General features: G+C 63.5%; 1 protein-coding gene across 1 annotated transcript in view; it reads right to left on the bottom strand.

Annotated features, from left to right (window-relative positions):
- The window catches only part of SSPO (SCO-spondin), a 53,452-nt gene that overhangs the window by 1,928 nt on the left and 23,953 nt on the right, over window positions 1–27,571 (bottom strand). The window contains exons 47-101 of the mRNA XM_085005017.1: window positions 27,360–27,503; window positions 26,108–26,287; window positions 25,862–26,026; window positions 25,069–25,248; window positions 24,855–24,977; window positions 24,576–24,705; window positions 24,353–24,478; window positions 24,071–24,165; window positions 23,106–23,279; window positions 22,609–22,773; window positions 22,066–22,318; window positions 21,014–21,060; window positions 20,661–20,831; window positions 20,232–20,363; window positions 19,845–19,990; window positions 18,530–18,624; window positions 17,831–17,883; window positions 17,444–17,635; window positions 17,170–17,340; window positions 16,967–17,046; window positions 16,376–16,545; window positions 15,767–15,813; window positions 15,457–15,648; window positions 15,193–15,363; window positions 14,731–14,931; window positions 14,330–14,426; window positions 14,026–14,225; window positions 13,502–13,668; window positions 12,818–12,978; window positions 12,379–12,602; window positions 11,736–11,777; window positions 11,425–11,580; window positions 10,715–10,924; window positions 10,419–10,586; window positions 9,489–9,620; window positions 9,131–9,377; window positions 8,713–8,865; window positions 8,580–8,626; window positions 8,036–8,380; window positions 7,249–7,416; window positions 6,518–6,648; window positions 6,178–6,302; window positions 5,883–5,929; window positions 4,538–4,816; window positions 4,216–4,374; window positions 3,944–4,060; window positions 3,420–3,558; window positions 3,064–3,266; window positions 2,825–2,952; window positions 2,590–2,732; window positions 2,435–2,481; window positions 1,363–1,580; window positions 964–1,059; window positions 761–821; window positions 353–483 (exon numbers count right to left, since the gene is read on the bottom strand). Of these exons, the coding sequence (XP_084861143.1) occupies window positions 353–483; window positions 761–821; window positions 964–1,059; window positions 1,363–1,580; window positions 2,435–2,481; window positions 2,590–2,732; window positions 2,825–2,952; window positions 3,064–3,266; window positions 3,420–3,558; window positions 3,944–4,060; window positions 4,216–4,374; window positions 4,538–4,816; window positions 5,883–5,929; window positions 6,178–6,302; window positions 6,518–6,648; window positions 7,249–7,416; window positions 8,036–8,380; window positions 8,580–8,626; window positions 8,713–8,865; window positions 9,131–9,377; window positions 9,489–9,620; window positions 10,419–10,586; window positions 10,715–10,924; window positions 11,425–11,580; window positions 11,736–11,777; window positions 12,379–12,602; window positions 12,818–12,978; window positions 13,502–13,668; window positions 14,026–14,225; window positions 14,330–14,426; window positions 14,731–14,931; window positions 15,193–15,363; window positions 15,457–15,648; window positions 15,767–15,813; window positions 16,376–16,545; window positions 16,967–17,046; window positions 17,170–17,340; window positions 17,444–17,635; window positions 17,831–17,883; window positions 18,530–18,624; window positions 19,845–19,990; window positions 20,232–20,363; window positions 20,661–20,831; window positions 21,014–21,060; window positions 22,066–22,318; window positions 22,609–22,773; window positions 23,106–23,279; window positions 24,071–24,165; window positions 24,353–24,478; window positions 24,576–24,705; window positions 24,855–24,977; window positions 25,069–25,248; window positions 25,862–26,026; window positions 26,108–26,287; window positions 27,360–27,503 (8,144 nt within the window). The remainder of the gene's footprint in view (window positions 1–352; window positions 484–760; window positions 822–963; window positions 1,060–1,362; window positions 1,581–2,434; window positions 2,482–2,589; window positions 2,733–2,824; window positions 2,953–3,063; window positions 3,267–3,419; window positions 3,559–3,943; window positions 4,061–4,215; window positions 4,375–4,537; window positions 4,817–5,882; window positions 5,930–6,177; window positions 6,303–6,517; window positions 6,649–7,248; window positions 7,417–8,035; window positions 8,381–8,579; window positions 8,627–8,712; window positions 8,866–9,130; window positions 9,378–9,488; window positions 9,621–10,418; window positions 10,587–10,714; window positions 10,925–11,424; window positions 11,581–11,735; window positions 11,778–12,378; window positions 12,603–12,817; window positions 12,979–13,501; window positions 13,669–14,025; window positions 14,226–14,329; window positions 14,427–14,730; window positions 14,932–15,192; window positions 15,364–15,456; window positions 15,649–15,766; window positions 15,814–16,375; window positions 16,546–16,966; window positions 17,047–17,169; window positions 17,341–17,443; window positions 17,636–17,830; window positions 17,884–18,529; window positions 18,625–19,844; window positions 19,991–20,231; window positions 20,364–20,660; window positions 20,832–21,013; window positions 21,061–22,065; window positions 22,319–22,608; window positions 22,774–23,105; window positions 23,280–24,070; window positions 24,166–24,352; window positions 24,479–24,575; window positions 24,706–24,854; window positions 24,978–25,068; window positions 25,249–25,861; window positions 26,027–26,107; window positions 26,288–27,359; window positions 27,504–27,571) is intronic.

Genomic DNA, 27,571 nt, shown 5'->3' with positions numbered 1-27,571 from the left:
GCGATATCACCGGTTAACTTAGCTCTCCTGTGCCTCTCTTGGTTTTCTGACTTGCTCGCCTTGAGGGGCAGAGTGGGCCAAGGGGCAGGCGCTGGGAGCAGTGCAGGGCCACAGCAGGGTGGTGCAGGACAAGACCCCCCATCCCGGGAGAGACGGAGGCAGGCAGCAGGCTCCAGAGCTCACGCCCCAGCAGGTGAGTCTGGATGAAAACCTCCCCTGCATGAAAACACGCCCCTGTCTCTGATCAGCCATACGCTGGTGAGATGGATCTCGTCCCTTGTGTCCCCTGGGCTTTGCCTGGGTTTTAGGCCCACAGCTGCAGGCCCTCAGGGGTGGCAGGCTCTTTGCTCACCTCTGGCAGGACGTTGGTGCTGGATGGGCACTGCCCACTGCAGTAGCTCACTTCCACCTGGTCCAGGTAACAGGGGCCCTTGGTGATGTTGCGAAGCTCAGTGAGGTGCCGGCAGGAGGCAGGCCGCTCCTCTGGGGGGAGGGGCAGGTGGGTGGCAGGAGGCGAGGGCAGGGCAGAGAGAGGCCATGATGAGAGGACTCCGAGGGCCACAGATCGTGGACCTGAGCAGAGCACGGGGCAGGGGCGGCCTGGCATTGCGATGCAGCACTGGGGGTCTTCATGCTGCGGATCCCCACGGTGGGAGGGACTGGGGAAAGTGGACCTGGAGGACAGCGGTGGGGGCGGTTTGGGAGAAGGGCCCAGAGCAGGTAGAGGAGTGGCTGGAGGTAGCCCAGGTCCCCTGCATACCTGGAGTCTCCTGGCGGCAAGTGGGACAGCAGCTGCCTGGCTCCTGCACGGCCTCCTCACCCTGCAGAGGGGGTGGTCCCCAGTCCACTCAGGAGGGTGGCCCAACGCCCCCAGCCTGCCTGCTAGAGGCCCCGAGACCAGCCTCTGGTGAGGGACCCAGGAAGGAGCACAGGGAGCCCTCTAGGAGGGCAGCGGGTGGGTACCTGGGCACAGGAGAGGATGGGGCAGGGCTGGGTGCAGACACTCCTCCCACCAACGCAGCGGCAGCTCTCACAGGCCTCCTGCCACTTGGATCCGGGCTGAGGAAAGTAGGAAGAGCCTTCTCTCCATCCTTCCCCTTCTCGACTTTTCTGTTATACACCCAACCTGAACCCAGCCTGGGGGCCCAGCCAGGGCAGTGGCCGGACCCTGGTGTTGGTGGCAAGAGTTTGGGGAGGGAGGTGGGCCTGGGGGGGTTCAGGGTCTGTCCCAGGCTGATGGCTGATGGCCAAGCTGCCTACTGAGTTTAGGAGGAGGAGCCAGTGGGGGGGGCAAGGGACAATCAGTGGACCAGAGGCTGGGTCAAGAAGGGCAAGGTGGCACCAAGGGCTGCAGTGTCTCACCGGGTGGGGACGCCCGTGGCGCCAGCACTCGCACTGGCCTGCGGGCACGCAGAGGCCCTGCTGGCTGCGGAAGCGCCCAGGCGGGCACACACAGCCTGCAGCCTGCCCCGCACTGCAGTTGCCCCAAGCCTCCACGGCGTTGAGCTCCCGACACGTCTGCTCACAGGGCCCCAGTTCCCCAGGGGCCGCCTGCTGCCACATTTCTCCAGGGGGGCACTCTGCCAGGAAAGACCATCACATCAGCCCTGGGTCCGGCCTCAATCCTCCCCCTCCCACCCTGGGCACTCCTGGGCCCCTCTCCCCCCTCCCCTGACACTCCCCACTCCGTTCTCATGGTCTCCAGACGCCTAGGTCTCCAAACACACATACCGCTCTGCTCTCATCCACCCTCCCCATTCTGGTGGGGCCAGCTTTCTTCTTGCCTCCTCCAGGAAGGCCCCCCTGACCAGTCCTATCCACCCTGATCTCCCCATTCTCAGCACCAGTGTCACATGTTGTGGATGCAGCTTGTGTCTAGGAGCCTTCCTGTCCCCACATGTTGCAGGGGGAGAGTCTGCCATCAGCAGCCAGGATGGGGCTGCCGGGGGCTTGAATGCTGGTGCGTCTCAGAATCCACGCAGAGCCCAGTGTGGCACATGGGGCTCTTAGCAAAGGCCGGTTGGCCTCGGTCAGATGGGGGTGACCCAGCACAGGGCAGACACCACTGGCCTGCAGCCTAGCCAGGCAACGGTAGCATTTCAGCTCAGCCTCTAGACCTCGGTTTCCTCATCTGCAGGGAAAGAACCCTGCCTCCACTTCTTTCCGCATCACTCACCGCCTGGCTGTGTGTAAGCACTGCACTTGCCAAATGCCCCCAGCCACCTCGGGGGCCAGGCTGGGTGGCCAGGGAGCACTGGGCAAGGAGTGCTGGCTCTCAGCCTGGGGGAGGGGTCAGTGTAGACAGATGAGGGAGGGGGCTTCCCGAAAGAGGTAACATTGCATAGGATAGGCCGGACCCCTCTCCCCATGACAGGACCAGCCTGGCCTTGGCTTTGGAGGGAGCAGCAGGGACCTGGGCAGCCCATATTCTCACCATGACAGTCACCGCGGGAGCAGTTGAAGGCTCCACCCTGGCAGACACTGGGAAGACAGAGGCTCTTGTTCAGATGCCCTCCAGGCCCTCCTCCCCACTCCCATCCTCAGCAAACCCTCCCCCCACGCCCTCCCAAGCCCAGCTCTGGCCCTCACCAGTGGGTGCAGTTCTGGGTGAGCAGAGTTCCTGGGGGCAGCTCCTGGGCCTGCTCTTCGAGAGTCAAAGTGTGGCCCCAGGGCAGAGAGAGCTGGGCGCAGGGGCACGCGGCAGGGGGCACACACGTGCCATTGTGCAGCAGCTGGGCAGGCGGGGCAGGCTCCAGTTACACCTGGACCACCACCTCTTCCCCACCTGCCTGCTCCCCCACGCAGAGCTAGGGCATGTACCCACCTTCCCTCCTGGGCAGCCGCAGCCAAGCTGGCAGGGTTCCTGCACGCAGAGGGTGCCCGGCTGCAGATGCGAGCAGAGGCGCGGGCACAAGGTAGCACAGGCACTGAGCACCTGGCCGGGAGGGCACTCTGGGGGCAGCGCAGATGAGGTGGAGTCTCAGGGAGGGGACTCCTTCAGGACCCACCGCCCACCTTGGTGACCGCCAGCTGGGATGGGCCCCCACTGCCCTGCGTGCTCACCGGGGCAGGACTGCAGGTTACACTCCTGCCATTGCTCTGTGTCCTGGGCCTCGCACGGTGCCCCCCCAGGGCCCTCCTTGCAGCTCCGCTGTCGCTTGGCAGTGCCCCCACCGCAGGGAGCAGAGCAGCGGCTCCAGGCGGACCAAGGCCCAAGGGCTGGACATTCATGGGGGTGACACACCAGGGACCCGTTGACACAGGTGCTGTGGGAAGGGGCATGCAGATAGGGCGCAGGTCCTCACGAGCCTGGCTGAGCAGAATCTTTGCTCCTAGAAACACCCGCAACCCTGACCGGCCCTAAGCCTCCCACCCAAAGCGCCCAGACTCCCTGCCTGGTTAGCGGCGGGCAGCCATACCAGTTTTTGCAGTCCAGCTGTACCACCTCAGCCGGGGCCAGCACCCAGGAAGCATTGTGGCTGGGAAGACCACAGCGGCAAGAGGTCACTGGCACACAGTGCCCATCCTGCACCAACTGGCCAGGGGGACAGCGGCAGCCTGGGGGTGGGGGTGGGGGGACAAGCAGGGTTCAGTGCTGGGGCAGGCGCACAGCCAGCTATGGAGTCCAGTGCCTCAGGCAGCCCTGGAGCGCCCCCCGCCCCCACATCTCCACAGTATCCCCCAGGGCCTAGCACAGGAAGGGGCCTCTCTAGCCTGCCCTCTGTGGAACCTTCGAGGCTGCCTCAGAGCATCCTCAGGACACAGCCTGGCTGACTAAAGTTCACGCTAGGCAGGACCCCCAGCCAGTTGCTGCAGGTAACCCAAGGGTCCACCTGGCTGCCCTATAACTCATGAGCCAGCAGTCTGCCGGCCCTGGGTCACACGCCCTCTGGGAGCAGGAAGCAGCAAAGCGGGCACAGGCTTCACCAGAGCTCCCAGGCACCTGGGCGGCACGGTCCCTGCAGACACTGCACACGGTCCCAGAGATCGGCACAGCTTCTTGGGCACTGGTTGGCACAGTCAGGGGTGGGCATGGTGTCCCGAGCCTCGCAGCTCTCTCCTGGGGACCAGAAGGTAGGAATCCGGGTCGGGACGTTCTTGAGTCTCCCACCTTCCTGCCCCTGTGTACCTCCAGAAACTGAGGCAGGGTCCCCTCTGGTGCCATATGGGCGGCTACAGTCCAGGCCCCTCCTCTGGATGCCCAGACCCAGTTACCTGGGCAAGGCCCCATGTTGCAGCTCTCGGTCTGCGCCCATGGGCCCTGGCAGCCTCCTCCGGGGGGGCCCCCGGCCTCTCTCCAGCGCAGCCGGAACCCCCCACTGCAGGGCACCTGGCAGCGGCTCCAGGGCCCCCAAGGACTCCACTGGCATGAGTCTGGGGAGATCAAACTGAAGTCAGTTCCCAGGCCCACCTGCCTTCCCCCAGCTTCCTGCAGCAGCATGGCAGAGGTTCCCTGCCCCGGGCCAGCTAACAGCCAGGACAATGATGCAAACAAGGTGGCCCCGCCCCCACCCCACTCCAGGCCCCTCCCCATTGCCTTGGCAGGCTCCAGGGTCTGGACAGAGGCGTTGCTGGCTGAGTGGCACAGTGCAGAGGTCTGGGTCCCCGGCCCACGGCCTCCCTGTCTCAGGGTCCAAACAGAGGCGGTGGCGGTGCTGCTCCGAAGCCAGCATGGAGGCCGGGGTTGGGGAGAGGCCAGCTGGATCCCAGGGCCAGTGCTCCTCCAGGGCAGTCCTGGAGGCAGCGGCCAGCAGGCTGGGGGGCAGGCAGGGCCCACAGGGTGACCACTCAGACCAGCCGCTCAGAGGCAGAAGACCTAGGGAGGGTGACAGGGGAGCGTCCTTCCCAGGGACCCTCCCCCAGACCCAGAGACCACAGTGGACAGGGAGGGAGGGCTTTGGATTGTGATCCGGAAGGTCAGAAAGCAGGACGGGCTGAGGTGGGGGTGTAGGGGACCAGGGTAAGGTGACCAACCATCCTGGTTTGTCTGGGACTGTACCTGTCTTGGAAATGAAAGTTCTGAGTATGAGAAACACACCCCCACCCCTAGACCTGGGCAAATGAGGACAGCTGGTCTTCTTGGTACACCAGTCAGAACGGCCATCATTAAGAAGTCACAAATAACAAATGCTGGAGGGGGTGTGGAGAAAGGGAAGCCTCCTGCACTGTTGGTGGGAATGGAAACTGGTAGAGCCACTATGGAGAACAGTACGGAGGTTCCTCAGAAAACTAAATATAGAACTACCATATGACCCAGAAATCCCACTCCTGGGCATATATAGGAACAAAATTGTCATTGAAAAAGACATGCAGCACTATTCACAATAGCCAAGACATGGAAACAACCTAAATGTCCATCAACAGATGAATGGATTAGGAAGATGCGGTACATATACACAATGGAATGCTACTCAGCCATACAAAGGAAAAAATAATGCCATTTGTGGCAACATGAATGGAACTAGAGACTCTCATACTTAAGTGAAGTAAGTCAGAAAGAGAAAGACAAATACCATATGATATCACTTATATCTGGAACCTAATATACAGCACAAGTGAACCTTTCCACAGAAAAGAAACAAACACATGGACATGGAGAACAGACCTGTGGTTGCCAAGCGGGAGGAGAGGGAGTGGGATGGACTGGGAGGTCGGGGTTACTAGGTGCAAACTATTGTGTTTGGAGTGGATAAGTCATGAGGTCCTGCTCTGTAGCACAGGGGACTAGATCTAGTTACTTGTGAAGGAACATGATGGAAGATAATATGAAAAAAAGAACGTATCTCTATGTATAACTGGGTCTCTTTGGTGTACAGCAGAAATTGACAGGACATTATAAATAAACTATAAAAAAAACCCCACCCACCCACCCCCAGAATTACCTTGACAGCCCCGGCTGGTGCACTGCAGCTCCCCACGCCGGCATTCACTGTGGGAAGGGGTAGTTGGCGTGGTCTGTGGGAGGCAGGACCCAGCCCAGGGGCAGGCAGAGGGCTCAGGTAGGGGTAACCTGGGCTCTGGGTTCACGTGGAACAGGATGAGGCTGGGACTGGGCCCGTGGGGTTCAGCTAGGCCATCTCTGTGGGGGATCAGGCTGCCCCGGGGAACCCCTCCCCCTCCCCGTTCTGACCCCTGGCCCCAGCGCTCTGGCACTGCCTCCCCGCCCCCAACACTCACCACTCTTTGCAGCCCAGCTGCAGGCGGTCCCCGGGGGCCAGAGTCACTCCAGCTCCTTCTCCTGAGCCATGCTGGCAATTACACTGTTCTGGGGTAATGCAGCCTCCAGCCTGCTCCAGCAGTCCCTGTGCAGAAGGGAGACACAGGGACAGGGCTGTGTGGCAATCATATCACCCTAAGGCCCACAGCAGGTGTACAGGTGGGTGAATGGTCACGAGGCAGAATGTGAAGAACGATGCAGAAGAGAGGAGTCACCATGGGCATCATGGTGGGGAGGAGGTGCGGAGAGTGACCAGAAGACCCCTCCTCCTGGGGTGTCCCCCCTGGCTCCACGCCTCACCTGGGGGCAGTAGCAACCAGGCTGGCAGGGTGGCAGGTCCTGGCAGAGCCGACGGCTCAGGTGTGTGGCACAGAGGCTGGCACAGGGGGAGCCGCAGGCCTGGAACTCGAAGGGTGGTGTGCAGCCGTCCTCTGTGGGGGGACGCAGGTGGGCTGGTGGGGGTGGGGCAGCCCAAGACACCCTTGGCTCCCCAAGCCCAGAGCACACTGCGCATGGTCCCATCATATCTTCTTGGGGTCACCGGGTAAAAGCGTAAGGTGCCCCCTGCTGCATCTAAGGATGGATTGGTGTCGCGCACCTAGTGCCCCCTCGGCCCCTGTGGGTCCTCCGGGGAAGGGTTAGGACATTTGGGGCCTTAGAGGACCAGGAAGCTGCATGGAGTCCAGGGACCGGCACTGGCAGGTGCTCCAGGGACTGGCAGATGGAAGACAGAGGGGCAGAGACGGAGGATAGCTAGAGCAGGAAGTGGGGAAGACGCACTGTGCCTGGTGAAGGTCACAGGCAAACAAAGCCATGGGGGGCTGGGGCTGCAAAGTGGGGAAACATGGGGAAGGCTTGGGGATGGGGGGAGGAGCAGCTGTAGGGAGAGGGTAGCTGAGGGTGGGCCAGGGTCACTGCAGGAGCGGGCAACTGCTCTGAGGTCCTGGGGACCCTGAGGCTCACTGCAAGAGGAGCTGGGGGGCTCCCGGGGGACCTGCCGGCTCCCTGGCTTCTTGGTCCCGGGGCCTCACCAGAGCAGTTGACGATGAGGCAGGGCCGGAAGTGGCCATCCAGCTGTGTGCAGGGGGGACCCTCCCCGGCTCCTCTGCGTGCTGGCCTCTGGTGTCGGTAGCGCTGCTGGACCAGCACCTGGCATGAGCATCGCGTCCAGCTGCTCCAGCTGCTCCACACACACTCCTCTAGGGACCAAGCAGGAGGCAGGTGTCCGTGCGGGGCCTCTCTGGGCTCCCCAGCCTCTCTCCTCCCATCCCTGCCCTAACCAGCAACCTGAACAGGAAAAAGGCAAAAGGGAGCTAAGAATTCCCATGGGTCCTGGCTGGCTGGCGTCCCTGTAACCCAGCAGCAAGGGTCACACCTCAAAGGGCTTTAACAGAATTGATGGTGGGAGAAAGAGAAAAACTAAAGAAAAAAGAAAAAATACTGGGGGGAGGGAGGTCCTGTTGTGGCCCAGTGGAAAGATCATGACTAGTAGCCATGAGGAGGCGGGTTCCATCCCTGGCCTTGCTCAGTGGGTTAAGGATCTGGCGTTGCCATGAGCTGTGGTGTAGGTCGTGGACATGGCTCCGATCCCACATTGCCGTGGCTGTGGTGTAGGCCGGCAGCTGCAGCTCTGATTCAACCCCTAGCCCAGAAACTTCCATATGCTGCAGGTTCAGCCATGAAAAGCAAAACCTGGGAGGGGTTAGATAGAGGTATGTTTTGGGGGGGGGGTGATCTACAGGACGGGAGAACATATTACTCTCCAAACTCCCCAAGGTGGGAAACAGGGAGCGGACTTCCCTTCCAGAGCACACTCACCCAGGCAGGGCCCTGGGTAGCAGGCCTGGGTGTCCAGGTGGAGGAAGGTACCATTGCAGGTGGCAGCAGCCTCAGCCGGGGGGCAGGGACAGGACCCAGAGCGGGAGGCCAGGCCTGGGCCACAGCTGCGGGAGCAGGACCCCCAGGGGCCCCAGGAGCAGGCGTCCAGCAGCCCCCAGCAAGGCTGCTGCCCACAGCGCTGGGTCTGGGTGTCCGGGCCCAGGCACCGGGGTCCCTCTTGGTGGGCAGCCAAAGCCATGCAGACCCGGGTGCGGACCTGGTTTCCGCCTCCACAGGAGACAGGGCAGCCAGACCAGGGGGACCATGGCGTCCAGGCCCCGGGCCCTGCGGGAGGGCGCAGGAGAGGTTAGAGGCGTCAGGGGTAGCAAAGGGCAGAGGGTCGGTGGGGAGCTTCATGGCACCGTGGGCGGGGGGGAGGAGGTGCTGGCACTGAGAAATACAAGCGGGAGAGAAATACAGACACAGAGCAGGCGGAAGACAAGGCGGGAGGCTGGCGGGGAGGGGAGGGAGTGAAACCCCAGACCTGCACACTCGACGTCTTCACATACGATGCCCTCCGGGGTGCAGGAGCTGAGGGAAGGGCCCAGACTCAAGGACGCTGCTGTCCAACAGGATGGTACCAGCCACCCTGCCCCTGCCCCTGCCCCTGGGCTTACCACTGCTGGCACTCGCCCTGTCGCCAGCTGTCCCCCAGGGGGCGCAGGCGGGCCCCGTGCAGGCACAGGGGTGGGCACGGGGGCTGAGGGCAGGGCTGGCTCTGGGACTGCTCCTCCCGACACTCTGGGGCCCAGGAGCCCGATGTGGAAGACCTGCGTGGGGTCAGGGGCCGAGCAGATGAGAGATGCCTGGAGCCCTTCACCACTCCTCCCGCTCCTGGTGAGACCCTCGACGGGAAAAGCCAGGGTGGGTGCGGAGGTGGCTAAGAAAAGGCACAAATGACCAGGGACAAAAGCTGAGGCTGGAGCACGGGGTGGATACAGAATCACCGGTGGGGGCAGATCCTGGAACTCAGTGACAGGGAGGGGGACCCAGGTGGGGAGAGGTGACACATGCTTGGCCCAACCCCAGACCTACCGGAAGCGGCTCTGCTGCCCTGAGGGCCCGCATGAGTGGCTGCAGGGACTCCAGGCTGACCAGCGGCTCCAGGCACAATGGGCGGGTGGCGGGCAGGGCTGAGCCGTGCAGGAGAGCCTCCCGGCCCGGCACGTGCAGTTGTTGCAGGCCTCCTGGTGCTGGCTCCCAGGAGCCCAGCTCTGGCCCTGTGCATCAGTGCACTCGCAGTGCCCAATGGGCACGCAGCCGCCGTCCTGCTCCAGGGAGCCTGTGGGGAGGCAGCCCTCCAGTGCTGCGCCGGCACCCGGGGCCCCCCCACCTTCCCATGCAGCCGTCCTGCCAGGCCTCAAGGGCCCAGGCAGCACCTACCCTCACCTACCCTGGAGACAGCGGCAGCCCCGCTGGCAGGCCTGGTCATCCTGACATACAATCCCCTCCTGGAGGTCTGAGCAGCGGCGCGGGCAGCGGTTGGCACAGCTGACCACCTCCATGCCTGCTGGGCAGCCCTCCCCTGAGCAGACAGGGAAGACCAGAGTTAGGACCACCCTGAACCCCAGGGCTCAGAAAGCCTCCCCCTGCCTGATCGGGGGCCACCCTCACCTCTGTGAAGCTGTATGACCCCTCCTTCCCCCAGGCTGTTGCCCATGGAAACATGGAGCCCTGGGGAGACCCTGGCATTGGGACATTCTGAGTGACAGTTCCTCTTCCCTGTGAGCTCCAGGCACCCAGCCTGCAGCCAATAAATGCTTGTAGAGCTGCACTGAATCTGAGCATCTAACAGCCGACATTCTCACCTATGCGGCTCCTTTGTATGTTCGTCCAGAGAAGGATGGAAGGGAATGTCATTGGGCTGTGTCTTAACAGAGGTGGTGGCCCTAAGGTCACCAGGTCCATGGGGTCTGGTGAGCTTGGAAGGACCAACTAAAGAAGGAGCTGAAGCTTGGGGGCTGGAGAGAAGGCATTACAACCCTCCTGGCTCAATCCATAATCCAGGTGCCAGGGACCCTCAAGACAGTCCTCCTCAGCCCCCCTGGAAAATCTTGATGGGAGCAAAGCTGAGAGGATGAGTTCTAGTCCCGGATGGGGGTGGACAGTGGGTGGGTTCCTGGTCACTGGGGGTCCTAGCCCAGTGCCCAGATCCCACCAACCACTCGTGTGGGGCTTGGTTTCCTTAACTGACCGATGAGGTAACAGCCTGTCCCCCACCTACGTCAGAGGGTGATGTGGGTATGGAATTAGGGCTGGGGGTGGGGAGAGCTTGCAGAGGACAAGGGCCGGGGGGCGGGGGTGGCTGTCACCACTGCCGTACCACAGGGCATGGGATTGCAGAGCCGAGCATGGTGCCTCTCCCCCACACAGGGGGCACCCCCGTTCTTGGGTGGGGGGCTCGAGCAGCTGCGGCTCCTCAAGGATTGGCCCCCTCCGCAGCTCCGGTCACACCAGGACCAGGGGCTCCAGCGTGACCAGCCTCCAGGCACTGTGTAGGAAGAAGGGCCACACGAGGGGTCTGAGCCTCGGGCAGGGTCCTGCACTAGAGCCAGAAGTGCCACAAGGGGCCCTGATGCCAGGGCAGGGCACACCCTGGTCCTCCCCAGCCCGCCTCACCTGGGCAAGCACGCAGGTTGCAGAAGCGGCGCTCCTGGTAAGCTGTGAGGATGTCCGGGCACCAGCGGCCACCGGGCCCAGGGGGGTGGTACGCCCGCAGGCGACGCTGCTGGCCCACTCCACAGCTGCGGGAGCACGGCTCCCATGGGGCCCAAGTGGTCCAGGAACAGTTCCCGGCCACGCAGGCAGGGCCAGGGCACAGGGGCAGCTCTGCCAAATGGGACGAAGCTGAGCCGGAGCCAGCCCCTCCTCCCCCTGCCCCCGCTCAGGTGCCGACCCCCTCCGCCAGGGCCAGCTATGACCCCATCCTGACCTCTGGGTTCCCCTTTCAGACCCGATGCTGACTGCTGTGTGGCTCTTGTAGGGGAGAGTAGCCCCAGACTCCCAGGGCAGCGGAGGGGTTTGGATGGGACCGTGGGAGAGTGTTTGGGGCACACAAGAGTGAGGATTTGCTGGGAGCTGGCAGGGCTCCCCATTGACTGTTGGAGTTGACAAAGAAAGGTGAGGGTTCAGGGTCAGCCACGGATCCGTAGTCAGACGTCAAGGTGAGAATCTGATATTCCCTTGAGGGGTATGAGATGCAGGGAGCTTGGGGCTGGGACCCTGGCCAGGGGTCAGAATGAGTTGTCTGAGGGCAGACGTCGGGGTTAGAGGGGATGGTCAGGGTCCAGACCCAGGTTAGAGTCAGAGGTCAAGACCAGAAGGCACACCTGTGCAGAAGGGCAGGTTGCAGGGGCGCCACTGGGAAGTGACTCCCCCAGTGCAGTTTGCCAGGCAGAGGCGGCTGCGGCTGCGCCAAGCAGGATGGGCGGGGTCAGTGCAGGTGCTGGAGCAGGGGGACCACGGGGACCACAGGCCCCAGTCGCCTGGTGGGGAGAGGGTCTCCTGATGAGTCAGCCCTGAGCTCCTGGCCTCTCCACCCCCAGAAGCAGGGATGGGGGGGGAAGAGGCCTGAGGCTTGCTCTTCCCAAAAGGAAGGGTGAAAGGAATCGGAGGCCACAGCCTGAGGAGCCTGGGATACCTGGAAGGTCTGTCATCGGCTCCGCCGTGGACCCTGTAGCCCCTGTGCCAAAGGAAAACCCTGCTCAGAAGTGTCTCCTAGCCTGTGGTGTGCCAGGATCAAGCCTGAGGCGGACAGCCAAGTTCCAGACCTGTCGCTATCCAATTCAGCCCAGACACTCCAAGCCCCAAGCATAGCACTTGCTCATGGCACCAAAGCCTTTGCTCAGTCTGAGCCTGCTACCTGGCCTCTTTCCCGTCCAATGCTTGTGAGAATCCTCTCCATCCTTCAGAGACTGCCTCCTCCAGGAAGCCCTCCTAGACTATCCCTCTAGGAGAATTTTCAGCCTCTGTGACATTCCCTAGCACATGCACCCTCCTACAGGGCTCGCCACATGCTGAAATGCGTTATCTGGGTCCCTGGGTTCCAAGGTCAGGGTCCTCACTCCCCCACCCCCCAACACACGGACATTTTGGTGCATTTGGCAAGAGCACCAGAAATTTGGGTGAATGTGCCTGAGCAGAAAAGAAACACAGAACCAGACGGTGAGAGGAAGAGAGACCCAGAGCTGGCCTTAGTGACGGCCAGAGACAGGAAGGGACAAAGGGCCAGCTGAAGTGGCTGGGGCCAGCCGGACTCTGCCCCTCTTTTGCCCTCCCCTCACCTGGGCAGTCAGGACTGGGGCAGTACTCCAGGTCCTGGCGAGGCCCGTGGCAGCTCTGGCCGCCAGGAGCAGGTGCAGGACGCACACACTGTCGGCTGCGAGTGCGGGTGCCCAGCCCGCCACAGGAGCGAGAGCACAGGCCCCAGGGGCCCCAGGGACCAAAGCCACCACCAGCTTTGTCGCAGTCCCCCATGGAACAGGACAGCTTTCCATGCGTGCAGGAGCTGCGGAGAAGGTGCAGGGATAAGGGTCCAGCAAGGGGCCTCCAGGAGAAAGGAGTGCGAGTGAATATCTTGGCCCCAAAGAGCAAGGGGACGGAGCCAGGGTCAGCCCAGGTCCAGAGGGGGCAAGGCAGCCCAGGGCTCCCCCAACCCAGCCTCTCATACTCTAATCCCCTCCCTCGACCCCAAGTCTCTCCCACTCCCATTGTCCCCCTCACCAGTTGCTGCAGCCTATACGGAGGGTCTGACCGGAGCCCAGCTCATCTCCAGGCCCGAGGGGCTCACCTCCCTCTCCCAGAATCGGGGGGGGAGCCCCAGGGTCTGCACTGGCAGCTCCCAGCTCCCACGGCAGCGAGGCAGGCAGCACGCAGGGGCACTCCTGGTGGGAGCAGAGGGGAAAGTGTGGTGGCCACCACCCTCCCGTGCCAGCCCAGGGAGGGTGGGGAGAAGGTGGGGGGAGGACAGCAGGGGTTGGGGTGAGGCTCTGGGTGAGGGCTCTGGGCCCCAGGAGAGCATTTCCATGAGCAAGTGAGTCTGTGCATCTGAGCCAGAGGTGCGAATGCGAGAGGTGCCAGGCTCTGGGCTTGAATGGGCCGCCAGGCAGCTCCCTGCATAGGGCACTTAGCCAGGACACAGCAGGGTCAACAGGGGGCCTTGGAGATGGGATGGGCTGGAAGCAAGGGGGGAGGAAGTGGCCTCAGCTAGGAACCGGTCACTGGATTTGAGGCTAGCTCTACCAGTGACTGTCTCCTGATCTGGTGTCCCTTCCCCTTCCTGGGGCTCAGTGTCACCGGCTCTAAGTCAGGAGCCTTGGAGGCCACAGGGTCTGCAGAGGTGAGGGCTGAGGGCTGACAGGGGAAGGGAGGGCAGGGCCCTGGGCTTCTGGCAAGGCGAGTTCTAACCTGGACACAGGCCCAGCGGTGCAGGAAGGTGCCCTCGGGGCAGTGACAGCCCTCCTCGCAGCCAGCGGAGAAGCAGCCCACCTGCTGAGTGACGTGGGCACAGGAGAAGGGGCACCCCTCGCCAGCCTGGCACTCCCGGTACAGACGCCCGGCCGGGCAGCCTGCCTCTGAGGCAACACCAACGTCAGCACTCGGCTGTGGCCCGCACGGCCTCCTTCTGCGCCCACCCCACGGCCGCCTCTAGTCACCCCCATGTCCCCCAGTTGTGCCCACAACACCCTCCCTGGGCCGTGTCCCTCAAGGCCTGTGTCACGCCCACTGCATCAGCCTCCCTCACCCCTCGGCACAGCCCAACCTGCCTGCTTCCTCCTCCCCAGCCCAGGCCCATCACCAGCCTGGGTAAGAGATGGCACGTGGGGATGGGGAGGGCGAGGTCAAAGGGCACCTGTGAATCAGGGTCAAAGGCCAAGATGGGACTTAAACCTCAGTCAGAGTGTCCAGGGCAGAGCCCGGCTGGGACCCACCTCTGCAGACCTGGGTGTGGCAGGAGCGGCTCTGGCGGGCAGGCCCCGGGCAGGGCGGCCGCCCACAGTGGCGGGAGCGCAGCTGCTCCCCTCCCCCACACGAAACACTGCAGTCCTCCCAGGAACCCCAGGAGCCCCAGACCCCAGGGCCGGGGCAGTCAGGCACCTCCTGGCACTGCAGGATGCCAGCCACACAGGTGCTGGGGACAAGGAAGGAGGCTTTAGAAGACAAGGCCCTGCCCGCTGTCCCAAGGGCCCCACTGCCCAGCAGGCAGCCCACCCTTTCCCTGGCTCTGTGGCTCACCAGTTGTCACACGGCCCAGTCACCACCTCCCCAGGTTCCAGGCTCTCCCAGGAGCTGAGCCCAGACCCTGCAGACCGGCTGTGGTTCTCAGGGATCCCTGAGGGCACAGGAGTAGGGGCAGGCCCTTCAGACAGCTCTGCCCACCACACCAATGCCTCTTCTCGCTCAGCCACCTCCCTGCTTGCTCTGTATCGGATTCCACCCCACGGTGACCCAGATCCTGGACCAGCGGAGGGATGCAGGAGGATGCGGGGGAGACGAAGGCCTGGAATGCTGGAGAGGCCAGGAGCTGCCCATCCCTGTCCTGCAGCCCAGGTTGGCCCCTGTGGGCAGAGTGGCAGGGACGAGACCAGTAGGTGCTGCTCAGGGGGCGGGTGGGGGAGGGGATGGGAGACACTGACCCACGGCTCTGGGCTGGTACTGGCAGCGGCACTGGGCTGGGGACACACAATGACCATCCTGGAACAGCTGGCCGGGGGGGCACCCACAGCTGGGCTGGCAGCCCGTCAGGCCTGGCTGACACATGACCCCAGAGGACAGGTCCTGGCAGGAGCGGGGGCAGGGCTGCCCACAGGGAAGAAGAGCCTGGCCACCGGCACAGTCTACAGCAGGAAGGAAGCAGAGAGGGCAGGTGCTGCGTGGGGGTCCAGCCTGAGGACCCCAGCTGTTGGGTGACGAGCTCTCCTGCCACCCCCACTGCCTGCTTGGACCTTCCACCTTGCCCCAGTTCCACAGGGTGAGCCATCTAAGGGTTGTCCCCCAAAGAAAGTGACACACACGTGTGTATGCGGGAGGTCAAAGTTAGAGGCAGCCTCTCACCAGCCATAAAAGGGACCCTTCCAGACCTCTGCCCAAGTCCTCACCAGTGCATTGGGTAGAATTGTCCCAGCAGAGGCGACTCTGCCTGTAGCTCCCAGGGCAGGGCCGGCCTCCCTCTGGGGTGGGAGGCCAGTTACAAGCTCGGCTCCGATGGGACTGCCCCAGGCACACGTCACAGGGAGACCACGGCCCCCACGGGCTCCAGGCTCCGTCCACTGTGGCAGGAAGACAAAACCAGCTGTCTGCCTCCAGAGGCGCAAGAGGTCCCAGCCCACTGGGATTGGAGCCAACTAGTGGGGGTGCCTCACCTGGGCACGCAGGGGTGCTGGCACAGGGCTCCCTCTGATGCTGGACCCCTGCCTTCCCCGCCTCGCCAGGGCACGGAGACCCCCCATGCTGAGGAGCCGGGCAGGTGCAGGCCCTGGAGCGTGTCCTCATCTGGCCCCGGCAGGGCTGGGTGCACATGGTCCACTCCGACCATGGGCACCAGCTGCCGGGCACTGTGGGGTCAAAGGGCAGACACTGAGGTGCAGCCCTCCCTCCCCCGGCCCCGGCCCCGGCCCCATTCCCCGCTGCACCCCGGGCTGCTTCTTCACCTCCCTCCGAGCTGGTACATACCTGGGCATGGCAGATCTGTGCAGGTGAGCCTGCCCTCCGAGCAAGTGCTGGGCACAGGGCGGGAAGGCACAGGAGAGAGGGGCAGCTCAGTCCCACCCGTGCACTCCACACACACCCCTGCTAACCCACCCCCACTTCCCTCTGAGGTCTCAGCTCCCCTCTCTGGCCTCCAGCCCCTGCTACCTGTCCCACTCAGAGCCCTCTCCATGGTCCTGTGGACTCTGTCCTGGGGGGAATGATCACAGGTCCTCTGCTGCTGATGGGGGCCAGACGGGGGAAGGGGAACACCACCCCGAGGTCCCTCTTCCCCCGCACAACACAGCCCGGCCCCCCAGAGTCTCCCAGACCCACGGAGCTGGCTGCCTCCCTTTCCCCACCTCTCAGACAGGTGTTAGGGTGCCTGCCTGCCGCATCTTCTTAAAGCCCGTGGGAGTCCAAGGTGCATCAGCCGAGACCAGGAAAGCTCAGTGCAAAGTGGGCTAGTCCTATCCCCACCCCTGCATCTGCCCCCACACCCTGTCCACCCAGTGCCCTCACCCCTGCACCCTGTCCACATGGTACCCTCACCCCCACACCTGCCCCTGCACCCTGCCCACACACCCGCCTCACCAGTAGTTACAGCCATCGGGCCTCGCCAGCTGGGTGCCCGGATGGTGCCGTGCACCTGTCAGCAGGTCCAGGCAGCCGCAGTGGCTGGGCTGCACGCAGACAGCGCCATCAGCACTCAGCACCTGGCCCCGGGGACAGTAACAGCCGGGCTGGCAGTGCCAAACACAGTGCTGGGGACAGCAAGGGTTAGTGGTTAGCGGACAGCAAGGCCAAGGGGTGCCCAGGAGGGACGGGGACACGAAGGAGAAGGCTGAGGGGCAGAGGGAACACAATGCGATGCTCCAGGTCCTGGCCGCTACGTTCTAAACGCAGTTTATGCCCAGTCCCCACCGGAGCTTCTCCTCCAGGGGAGCATCAGGGGAGAGGAGAGCCCACCAGGGCTTCCCCAGGTGGCATGTCCTCCAGACGGGAAGCCCGTGGAGGGTGAGTGGGACAGAGGCAACCCCCAACAAGGGGCAGCCAGCCTGGTGGGCGCTGACCCTGCCCCTCCCCTCTAGTGCAGGGGCGGCCCCAGGTCAGAGGGGCCACAGGCCACACCGCAAAGCCATGCCCTGCCATCCAGCAGAGTAACCCCTAGGAGCCCAGACTGACCACGAGGTCGTCACAGGAGCGAGGACAGGGAGGGCCACAGGGGCTGTATTCGGCGCCCTCAATGGCGCTGCAGTTGGTCACTGTGGGGAGGGGACAGGATGGGCTGAGAGCTGAGTGGGTCACCCATCCTGGCCTGCTCCCCCCTAAGGCTCCCTGCAGTTGTCCCACCTCTGCTCCTTGACCCCCCTGTCCCTGGCAGGCACCTGGGCAGGGCAGAACCTGGCAGGCGGCGCCCTGGGCCCGAGGCCCCTCGCAGTAATCCCCCAGGCCCTGGGGCGGGGGCTGGTCACAGGCTCGGGTCCGGCTCCAAAGGCCGCCCCCACAGCTCCGGCTACAGCTGGACCAGGGCCCCCAAGGGCCCCAGGCTCCAGCTCCTGGGGAGGTGGCAGAGGAAGGAGCGGTGAGGGGAGCTTAGCTGGGGCTGGGGGCAACCGGTGCACAGGGCGAGGAGGAACACCTGGGCTCCATGGGACTCACGGTCACACGCTGGCAGGAGGCAGGGCTCCTCGTCTGCCTCAAGGCCAGGGCAAGGAAGTGGAGGTGAGGCCGATGGGGGCGGCTGTGCCACGCTGGGGGGCCTGGGGCAGAAGCGGTGCCGGTGGCGGTGGGCAGGGCCACAGGAGGCAGAACACTCGCTCCATGGGGTCCAGGGTGACCACGTGGGCCGAGCTAGGGTGCACGGGAGAAGGGGCAGAGATGACAGAGCATGTGGAGGCTGAGGGTCCTGGGGGCTGGGGCCAGCTGAGAGGCCCAGGGCGGGGTGCCCTCCTCCCTGCCCCCACCTCTCCCCAGTCCCAGCACAGGCCCCCCCGGGAGGGGCAAAGGGAGCCGCAGGGGCGAAGTCAGGAGAGGGCCCCTTCTTACCCTCCTCACAGGGCCAGGCCGTGCAGTTGGTGACAAGCCCAGAGACACAGGAGCTGGAGGAGGAGCAGCAGTGGGGCGGGGCTGTTACAGGCCTAATGCATCCCTCAAATTCCTAGGCTGAAGCCCTAACAGGCGGACGTGACGGCAGAAGGCGACCTTCTTTGGAGAGGGGTCTTTGCAGACGCGATCGAGTTAAAACAGGGTCATGAAGGTGACCCTGATCCAACGTGACCGGTGTCAGACTTGGGCGCAGACGCCCACAGAGGAAGACCATGTGAAGACACAGGGTGGGAAAGGCCATGCGGGGACAGCCAGGCAGCATTGTGCCCAGAGCCCAAAGAGGGGAGTGGCCTGGACAGCCCCTCCCTCCCAGCCCTGAGCAGGACCAGCCCTGCCGCCCCCCGGGATCTTAGATTTTCTAGGCTCCAGAACCCTGAGAGGATAAACTCCGTGTTCAAGCCACACGGTGGGCGGCGTGGCGGTGTGGTCGCGCGGCCCCAGCAGCAGAGATGGGCAGGAGGCAGGAGATTGATGGGGATGACGTGGGTGGGGCACGAGGGGGCTTGGCCCTGGGAAGCCGGTCGCTGTTCTGTGGGGAGGGGTGTCTCTGTGGCCCATGGGAGGTCAAGACTCCCAGCCACTGAGGAGAGACAGAGGGGTCCTTGGGGTCGTGGGGCCATAGCAGGGGGAGGGGCTCACCAATTCTCACATGGACGAAGCACAGCACTGCCCGGGGGGTGGAGGCGACCCCCGTGGGTGCAGGGGCAGTCCTGGGTGGGCACACACACGTTGTTCTGGAACCAAAGCCCCTCCATCACCTTCCAGTTTCCGGCCTGGCCTGCTCCGCCCCCAGTCAGAGCTCAGCACCCACTCCAGTGCCACCCGCAAGCGCCACAGATGCCCCTTCCCAGTGTCAGTCTCTTCCTGCCCCCCAACATCCGGAAGCACACACCATCAGGTTCAGGGCCAGTGGGCAAGGGCAGGGACCCCGATTTCTGGGAGAAAAAACACATCTCAAGTGCAGGACACAACCCGGCTCTGTCAAATCCATGAAATTCACTAACAAAACGTGAGACATGTGATTCATACAGGATGGAGTAAAAATAAACAAAACAAAATCAGATGGGACTATGTGTACAGGGGGTTTGGATAGAAGTGACTAGTGTCTCAAATTTAAAAACACTCACATCCAGCAGCACGCGATTCGAAGTCAGACTGGTGGTGGCCCTGGGGAGCACTTTACTGTCTCACAGACTCCGACGCCCAGGGCCACTATCACCCCAGTTTTACAAGTGGAGACACTGAGCCATGAGCATCCTCAGCCCAAGGTCACAGAGCTGCCAGTGGAACAGGCTGACGCCTCACTGGAGTCTGGTCAACCAGGCCGCAGGGCTCAGCAGTGCCTCTGTGGGCCTCCCCGCCGGCCCGCGCGCTCCTGTCCAAACTCCACCACCCTCACCGTCAGCCTGGGTTCCCACCACCCTCCAGCCGGAGTGGCGCCTCCCTGCTCTCCAGAGCCTTGGCTCTCTAATGGTCAAGTGAGGACCGCCTCCTCCGGGAAGCCCACCGTCATGAGCCCCACCCCCACCAGTCTGCCAGAGCCAGAGCTCACTTCCTGTGTATCATGTGGGTCTGTGTTCCTTAGAGCGGCTCTGGGTCTGCTTCCCCCAGACTGGAGGCTCCTTGGGGACAGAGCCTGCTCTTCCCCATGGTGTAGCCCAGCCCAGGACTGAGCTCGGTAAACAACTGGTGATAACAAAAGAGGACAGCATGCTCAAGCCGGCACAAACCCTGAAGACCTTCTAGACCAATCACCGTTTTACCAACAGGAAGACAGAGGCCCAGACCTGAATGCCTCTGGCCCAGGATCACCCGCTAGTTGCTGGCAGAGCAGAGCCACGCCCCAAGTTCAAGGCTCCATCCCAGCTCTGCTGGGTCTCCCTGTCTCCAGCCCCCCGCCCTTGGCTCTGCCCCTGCCCAGGCCCCTCAGAGGTGGGGCGGGGAGGATATTCACCAACAAGAGCATCCCGGGCAGGCAGTAGCAGCCGGCGTGGCAGGGCTGGTCAGTCCCTCTCGGGGTGCTGAGCTCTGCACAGGAGGCAGGGCCCTGGGCACAGTCCAGCCATCGCTTGCCCGGAGGACACACACCGGGTACTGGTCCTGCGGACACAGAGATTGACAGCTCGGCCCAGGTGCACTCACCTCTCCCCCAGGCTCCCACCAGGGAGAGGCATCAGCTCTGGGTATGGCTGGGGAGGTCATGGGGCTGCCCGGAGCGGGAGTGGGGTGGGAGGAGGGCTCAGCGGGGACCCCGGGGTGACAGGGAGGGGTTGACAGGGCCCTTGGTGGTGTGGGGATGAGAAGGGATGGAGGGCCGAGGAGGAGGGGTGGGTGCCCTCACCTGCACAGGGCTGCAGGCTGCAGGTGGAGAAGTCCACGGGGCTGTGCCCGCTGCCCCCTCGGGTGCGATTCCGGTAGCCACCGCCACAGGGCACGGAGCACGGAGACCAGGGGCCCCACTCCTCGCCAGGACCTGGGGTGGCATCCAGGTCACTGCACCCCTGCCTCCCACCCCCAGACACCCAGTTACTCCACCCCCTGGATCCCAGGCTCCTGCAGCATCAACCCACCTCCAGGGACCTCACCCCTCCTGGGAGCATTCTGGATTCCACCTGGAACAGGGCTGGCCTCCAGGGGGCACCCTCCTTAGGGCTCTCCAGGGACCACACTCTGTGGCATCTCCCAGGGAGGGTCCTTGCACCTCTCCCAGGACTAGGAGTGTTCCTGGCTCCCCTCTGGAGGTTTTGAGGCCCCCAGCCCCAGCTCTTACCCTGGCATGGCTGCAGGCTGCAGAATTCAGCCTCCACGTTGGGACCCTGGCATGAAGGCCCCCCAAAGGCAGCTGGGGGTGCAGTGCCCGCCCGGAAGCGCCGCCGAATGCCCACATCACAGCTGCGGCTGCAGAGACTCCACGGGGTCCAGGGGCTCCAGCCACAGGCCACTGCCAGGTCGGGTGCCAGGAAGAGACACAGAATGTGTGAAACTTGGTCAAGTCATCCCTGGACCCCAGCTTCTCCGGGGCACCCCCGACGCCAGCAGGGGCTGAGTACTAAGGGGTCACCATCGCCTAGGGCCTCTAAGAACCCACTGCTGCCCATTCCGGGGCCCCGAGCATGGGGTTACCTGGGCAGGGCTCCGAGGTGCACACCATCTCAGCAGAGATGCAGGTGCTGCAGAGAGAGGACCCTGTGAGGCCACGGTCAGCCCTGCCCTTGGATCCCTGTGTACCCGCCCCCAGGGAGAAGTGGCTGGGACCACAGTGTCCACTGCACAGAAGAGAAACCCAGGCCTGGGAAGTAGAACAAGCTCCCCGTGTCCACGTGAAGTTCAGGAGTGACCCAGTCCCCCCCGCCTCCACCTGCCCCGTACTGCCGCTCCGTACTGCCGCTCCCTGATGACCTGGGCTCTTCGCTACACTGTGTCCCTCATTTTACCCTTTTAACCCTTTCATTCCATTTGTATTTATTAAACACCGTGGAGAAATGACTTCGAGAGACTCTTCAGGGCCAGTCAGGAGCTGTTCAGCAGGAACAGACACCAGCTTGAGTCTCCTGGGTGTTTCTCATGAGTCTTCCTTCCCTTTCACTTTTCGTCAGTACATGTCTTAAAGTCCCTTCGCCAAATACGTGGACTTTTGAGAAAAAGACTCAAAGAGAGAAAAAGAAAAAGAGAAAGGGGCAGTGGGAGAGGAAGAATGAAGGAGGGAATTGGCAGTTGATATGGGTGGTAGAGAAAGAAGAAAATGAACGGAAAGAAAATTTTAAAAAGAAAATTTTAAAAATAAAGTGAGGGACCCGGTTAGCATGCCCTCTAGCGGCAAGGCCTGGTATGAGCTTAGAGTGTCGGATGCTTCAAGGTTTCTGAGCAAAAATCAGGTGGATCCCAGGCAAGTTATACTGAGGAAAGAGAAAGAGCGGTAACTGGAAGAACAGAGAACACCCCTCCATCATGAACTGCCTCACTCAGCTGAGCCTCCGTCTCCCCAAAAGCCAAACGAGTGGGACAGTCCTTACAGGCACCCACCCTCAGGCCAGAGAGCTCTCACCCACTCCATCCCCAGGGCCAGGGCAGGGCAGCAGGGAGGCTTGCTGAACCCCCAAGTGTGTGTGGGAGTCACGCACGCCCACCCCCAGAACCCCTACACTCCCTGCCCTCACCCCGATGCTGGTGCCTACCAATTGTTGCAGGAGTCCAGCCGGGCCACTGCTCCTGGTGCATAGAGCTGCCCACGCAGCTGGCAGGGGCACTGACTGAGGGGCAGGCAACTGGCGTTGTGCAGGAAGAGACCAGGGGGGCAGGTACAGCCAGGGCTGCAGAGGCCGGAGCACTCCACCCCAGGACCCTGCGCCAGGCACAGCCGAGGGCACGGCCCCCCCTCCTGGCGGCACTGCTCCGCCGAGCGGAACACCATGTCCTCTGGGCACTGGGCTGGATGGGGAGACGGAGCCAGTCTCAGCAGCGCAGGAAGGGCAGGGAGATGGAGGGGTGGAAGGGCAGGAGATGCAGGTGACCGAGTGGCAGCCAGTGGGTGCGACTGAGAAGCTAGAGGAAGCCCCTCCCTCAGGGCACAGCTGGTGCCTGGTCCCCAGTGGGTGGGGGCTGGAGGAGACACAGGAAATCTGGCAGAGGTCAGTGCCACGTGAAGAGGGGTGGGAAAAGGTCAAAGCTCCAGGGGCTGGCTGGATGTGGCCCCAGGAGAATGGGAGGGGACCCAGCACCTGTGCAGGGCTGCGTATTGCAGTCCCTCGTCTGGCTGTGGGGTCCATGGCACCCAGGGTTCCCAGGAGCCAAGGCAGGGCAGCTGCGTCCACGTGTCTGGATGCCTCCATCACAAGGGGCCGAGCAGGTGGACCAAGCGGCCCACAGACCCCAGATGCTGGCCACTGTCAGGAAGAATGAGTCGACGGCCAGGGACACAGCAAAGACAGGGGCCACAGGGTCAGCGCTGTGTGGTGCTGGCGCCATGTGGTGTCTTAACTGTAGCTTCAGTGCCACCGACATCCACCCAGCCAGGGCTGCCCCCAACACTCCTTTAGGCCAGGCCCTCCCTGTTAAGCCCCTATTGAGCTTCCTGGGGCTATGGTTGGGGACGGGGAGAAACTTCTGGACAATAGCTGGGTTCACCCCTGCCCTCCCCCAGGGGCCATTCTCCTCATCGGCTCCTCACCCTGCCCCAGTGTCCAGGCCACCACGCCAGGGACAGAGGGGGCCATACCTGGGCACACCAGGGGGCTGCAGGGCTCCTCCTGGATGGCCTCTCCTGGGCAGGACATGTTGCTGGGGCTGGGACAGAGCCGGGAACGGCTGCGCCAGCCTGGGCCCCCTCCAGGGACAAGGCAGCTCTGGGAGCAGGTGGACCAGGGTGTCCAGGGCGTCCAGCCCAGCGGCTCTGCCGGAAAAAGGGCAGGATACTGCACAGGGGCCTGCAGGGCGGGGAGGCGGGGGGACCCGGGGCAGGTCTGAGAAGCCATGTGACTTGGGAGAATGGTCATGGCTCTGCCCCTCGGGGGCCCCTACGTTCGGCCCAGGTCTCACTCTCAGAGCCCAGCATCCTGCTGAGCCTGTGGGCCTGGGTGGCACCTCAACACGTCCAGTAACCACCCTCACATTTTCTCCCAGATCAGAACTTCCAGAGCCCTCTAAACTGTCCTTTCAGCTTCCATGCGGAAACCCAAGAGTCCCCTGACTCCCAGCAGCTGCTCTCCATCGGCCACTCCTTTCTTCTCCTGCCTCAAGAGCCTGGCCCGGACCCCCAGGGCCCACACCTGCACCCCGACTCCCCTGCTCTCCCCTCTGCTCCATCATCCTGGCACCAGTGAGATGAAGAGACCTCTGCTAGGACAGCTCTGCCCGAGGGCCCCCAGCAGTGGAAACAGGACGACAATCCTGGCCCCTAAGCTCCTGACCGCCCCTCCCCCACGGCGAGCATGAGGGGCCGGCCCACACCCTGCTCTCCAGACACCCTAAGCCCCCCAGGCCAGTCTGCACCTGGGCCTGGGCCCAGGCCTTTGTCTCCTTCCCACCAAAGGTGCACATATCAAGGCAGTTCCAGGGCTGCTCTTGGATGGGGAGGCCTTGCTCACCACTCACGCAGAGTGACCAACAGCCCGGATTCTGCCATGTTCTCTGGCAGGAATCTGCAGGAGGGAGGGGGACGGCAGAGGGCTTCTGCTTATGTACCTGCCCCACACGTCGACAAGTGACAGGCCTGCAGCTCCTGCCTTTCGCCTTCACATGGGGCACCCCCCGAAGCGGCCGGAGGGTTGGAGGGGGACCTGAGGAGAGAGGCAGGCTTGGCACCGGCTCTCCTCTCCTTGACCCTCACCCCTGCCTCCTTCATCCTCCAACCACCCCCTCACAGGCCACCCCCCACCCGCCAACCCCCACCCTCCGCAGGCCCCTCAGCTCTCCCCCCTCCACACTGAGTCCCCTCCTCTCCCTTGCTGGATCGGTCCTGCACACCTGAACCTGGCCCTCAAGCCAGAGCCACAGGAGCGGTCGCAGGGACCCCAGGAGGACCAGGCTGACCAGCCGCAGGGCATAGGGCAGCCCCCTGGTTCACACAGCAGAGCCCCCTTCTGGCACATGCTGTGGGGGAGGGGAGAAGCCAAGGAGATCAGGACGCTGCGGGGTGGGGGGGGGGCATCCCCTGACCGAGGCCCTCCCCACGGAGCTGCCTGCTCACCATCGGCTGCAGTTGTCCAGGAGGAAGGGCTGCCCTGGCTGCTGCAGCTCTTCACCCACAAGGCAAGGGCACTCGGAGAGGGGCAGGCAGCGGGTGTCCTGGAGGAGGAGCCCAGGCGGGCAGCGGCATCCTGGGTGGGGGAGGAGTGCACTCAGCCCCCAGGGTGGAGGGCAGCAGGGAGGGGACGTGGAGACTGAGGGCTGGTGGACCTGCGTGGACGCCCCACGCGCCCCCTCAGGGCTCTGTCCACAGCGCCCCTGCCGGCTGGGTCCGCCTCACCCTCCAGACAGTGTCCGCTGCAGCTTCTGTTGGCCTCCGGGTCCAGGCAGGAGGGGGGGCACGGGGGCACCAGCCCCTTCTGGCACATTTCCTCACTAACATGCACACGGCCCAGCCCGCAGTCTGGGGGGAGATGGGCACCAGGTAGGGTGGGCACCGGGAGGCCCGGCTACCTGCCGAGGGCCCCGCCCCCACTCTTGTCCCCGCCCCTTACCTGTGCCACCTGTGCAGGACTGCAAGCCGCAGGGCGCCCCCTCTTGGGAGGCCCCAGGGCAGGGGGCGCCGCCATTCTTGGGTGGGGGGTCCACACAGCTCCGCCGGCGACTCCGATGGCCACCCCCGCAAGAGACGCTGCAGGGCCCCCAGGCCTCCCACTCAGCCCACGCCCCAGCCACTGCGGGAAGGAAGAACGGAGGAGGCCCGGGTGAGCCGGAGGAGGTGCAGCCATGCTCCCCTACTCGAGAGATCAGGGCCGAGAAGGAGAGAGAACCGGGCCAGGGGCCAGCGGGGTGGCTTAGGGCCAGCCTAGGAAGGGATGACCTGTGGCAAGATCTCTAGGGGCAAAGGATCGGGTCTTGGAAAGGGTCTGAAATGGCGGGAATCCTGGGGCAGGGCGCCCCCTGGTGGCAGAAGATAGAAGGCCAGATGCGGGGTTGAAGCCGCCCCGAGCCGGAAGCCCCTTGGAAGGCAGAGGTGGGGAGGTGGGGGCACTCCCTTGGGTCCACAGAACAAAAGCCCTGCAGCGCCTTGGGCTCAGAGCCCGGGGCCAAAGGCACAGCCTGTTTACACCCTCGCTCTGAGGCGGACCGGCCGCTGCTCGGGGCAGGAAGAGGGCTGGGCTTGGAGCAGGCTTCCGACAAGCCCTCTAGTGGTGCGCGGCTGGGACAGCAGGAAGGAACTGTCCTAGAGTCCTGGAGCCCCGACCCGGGTCCCAAAGCGGAGCTGGGGCATCTCCCCGGCGGTGTCCCACCTGGACGGCAGGGCAGGTTGGGAGGGACGCCCGTTACCTGGGCAGGCCCGCACAAAGCAGGACCGGCTGCGGAGCCGATCTGGCGGGCAGCTGCCGCCAGGCAGTGGAGGCCGCTGCAGCTCCCGGCGCTGGAAGGCGAGGCCCAGGCCACAGCTGTGGCTGCAGCTGCTCCAGCCTGACCAGGGCGCCAGGCCACAGTCCACTGCAGGGACGGGAGGGCTGGGTTCAGGGGGCACCCACGTGGAAGCAGGGCCCGCAAGGTGCACCACGGCCGGGCACCTACCACAGCCGTCTTCATCTGAGCCGTCCTGGCAGTCGGGCTGCAGGTCACAGCGCCGCTCGGCGGGCAGGCACTCCCCACTGCCGCAGCTCAGCTGGCTCGGGGAGCAGAGGGCTCTGGAGGCCGGCAGCCCAGGTAGGGCCGTGGTGGGCACTGTAAAGGGCACAGTGCCCCCTGCCCATGCTGCAGGCGGAGGTGGGGGAACAGGGTCACACACGTGATTCCAGCTGAATGATAAACTGAGCCCTTCAACCTCAGGTCGTGCCAAGAACAGAACCTGCTGACCAAGCCTCTGGCCTCCCTGTCTTCCTGGTGCCTTCCGCGCCCAGTGCCGGCTTCCCTTGCCTCTGTGTGGGTGTGATCATGGGGGCTTTGGTCTACACACATCTCACACAGTCTCTCTGTTTGTCGACAGCTCTTGGAGGGTCCAGAGACAGTCCAGAGCGTCTAGAAAAACAGTTTAGGTCCCCAGGTACCCCTTCCTGATGAGGACCCCCTGGGGTGGCCCCTTCCTGCAACTGGTTAACACTTGAGTCCTTTTCTCTCAACTGGAAGACGAGGCTTTGAGCATAATGATGTTCAAAAGGATGGATGGAGGGAGGGAGGGACAGATGAATGGATGGAAGGATTGCTGAATGGATGGATGGATGGATGGATTGCTGAATGGATGGATGGATGGATGGAAGGATTGCTGAATGGATGGATGGATGGAAGGATTGCTGAATGGATGGATGGATGGAGGGATGGAGGGACAGATGAATGGATGGATGGATTGCTGAATGGATGGATGGATGGAAGGATTGCTGAATGGATGGATGGATGGAAGGATTGCTGAATGGATGGATGGATGGAAGGATTGCTGAATGGATGGATGGGGGGATGGATTGCTGGATGGATGGATGGATGGAAGGATTGCTGAATGGATGGATGGAAGGATTGCTGAATGGATACATGGATGGGTGGGTGGATGGATGCATGGATGCATGGATGAATGGGTGGGTAAATGAGTATCCTCAAAGGCCAGACAGGTTTTATAAAACAGGCTGAGGCCCAAGAACTCCCCCATTCCCCTCTTCACCATCCCCAAAGTCACGCACATTCCTGGTTGCTTTCACCCACTCAGTTTCTTTCCATTCCCTGCTGCCTCAAGCTCAGGACCTTCCAATACTGCTAGAAATGGGGGGCAGGGACGCCCTAAACCCAAAGCCCTCTTTCCACTGCACCCATGTGACCCCAGACCCTCCAGGGCGCTCACCGCAGGACCTCTCGTCAGAGCCATCCAGACAGTCCTCCTTCCCGTCACACAGCTGCTCTTGCTCCATGCAGCCCAGCACCTTGCAGGGCACCTGGCCCAGGCGGCACCGCATGGGTGGGAAGGGCGCTGGGGCGATGCTGTGTCCTGCAGGCACCACCACAGCCAGCTGACCAGGCACCGTCCCCGCCCTTCGTCTTCCTCCTTCAGTCACC

The sequence above is a fragment of the Sus scrofa genome, chromosome 18, assembly GCF_054392235.1.
Source record: "Sus scrofa isolate SSC_HxYL_T2T_F1_AM1 chromosome 18, Sscrofa_HxYL_maternal_Yorkshire_Landrace_v2.0, whole genome shotgun sequence".
Lineage (NCBI taxonomy): Eukaryota > Metazoa > Chordata > Mammalia > Artiodactyla > Suidae > Sus > Sus scrofa.
Note: the sequence above shows the minus strand (reverse complement) of the source record. Positions and strands in the feature narration are given on the sequence as shown.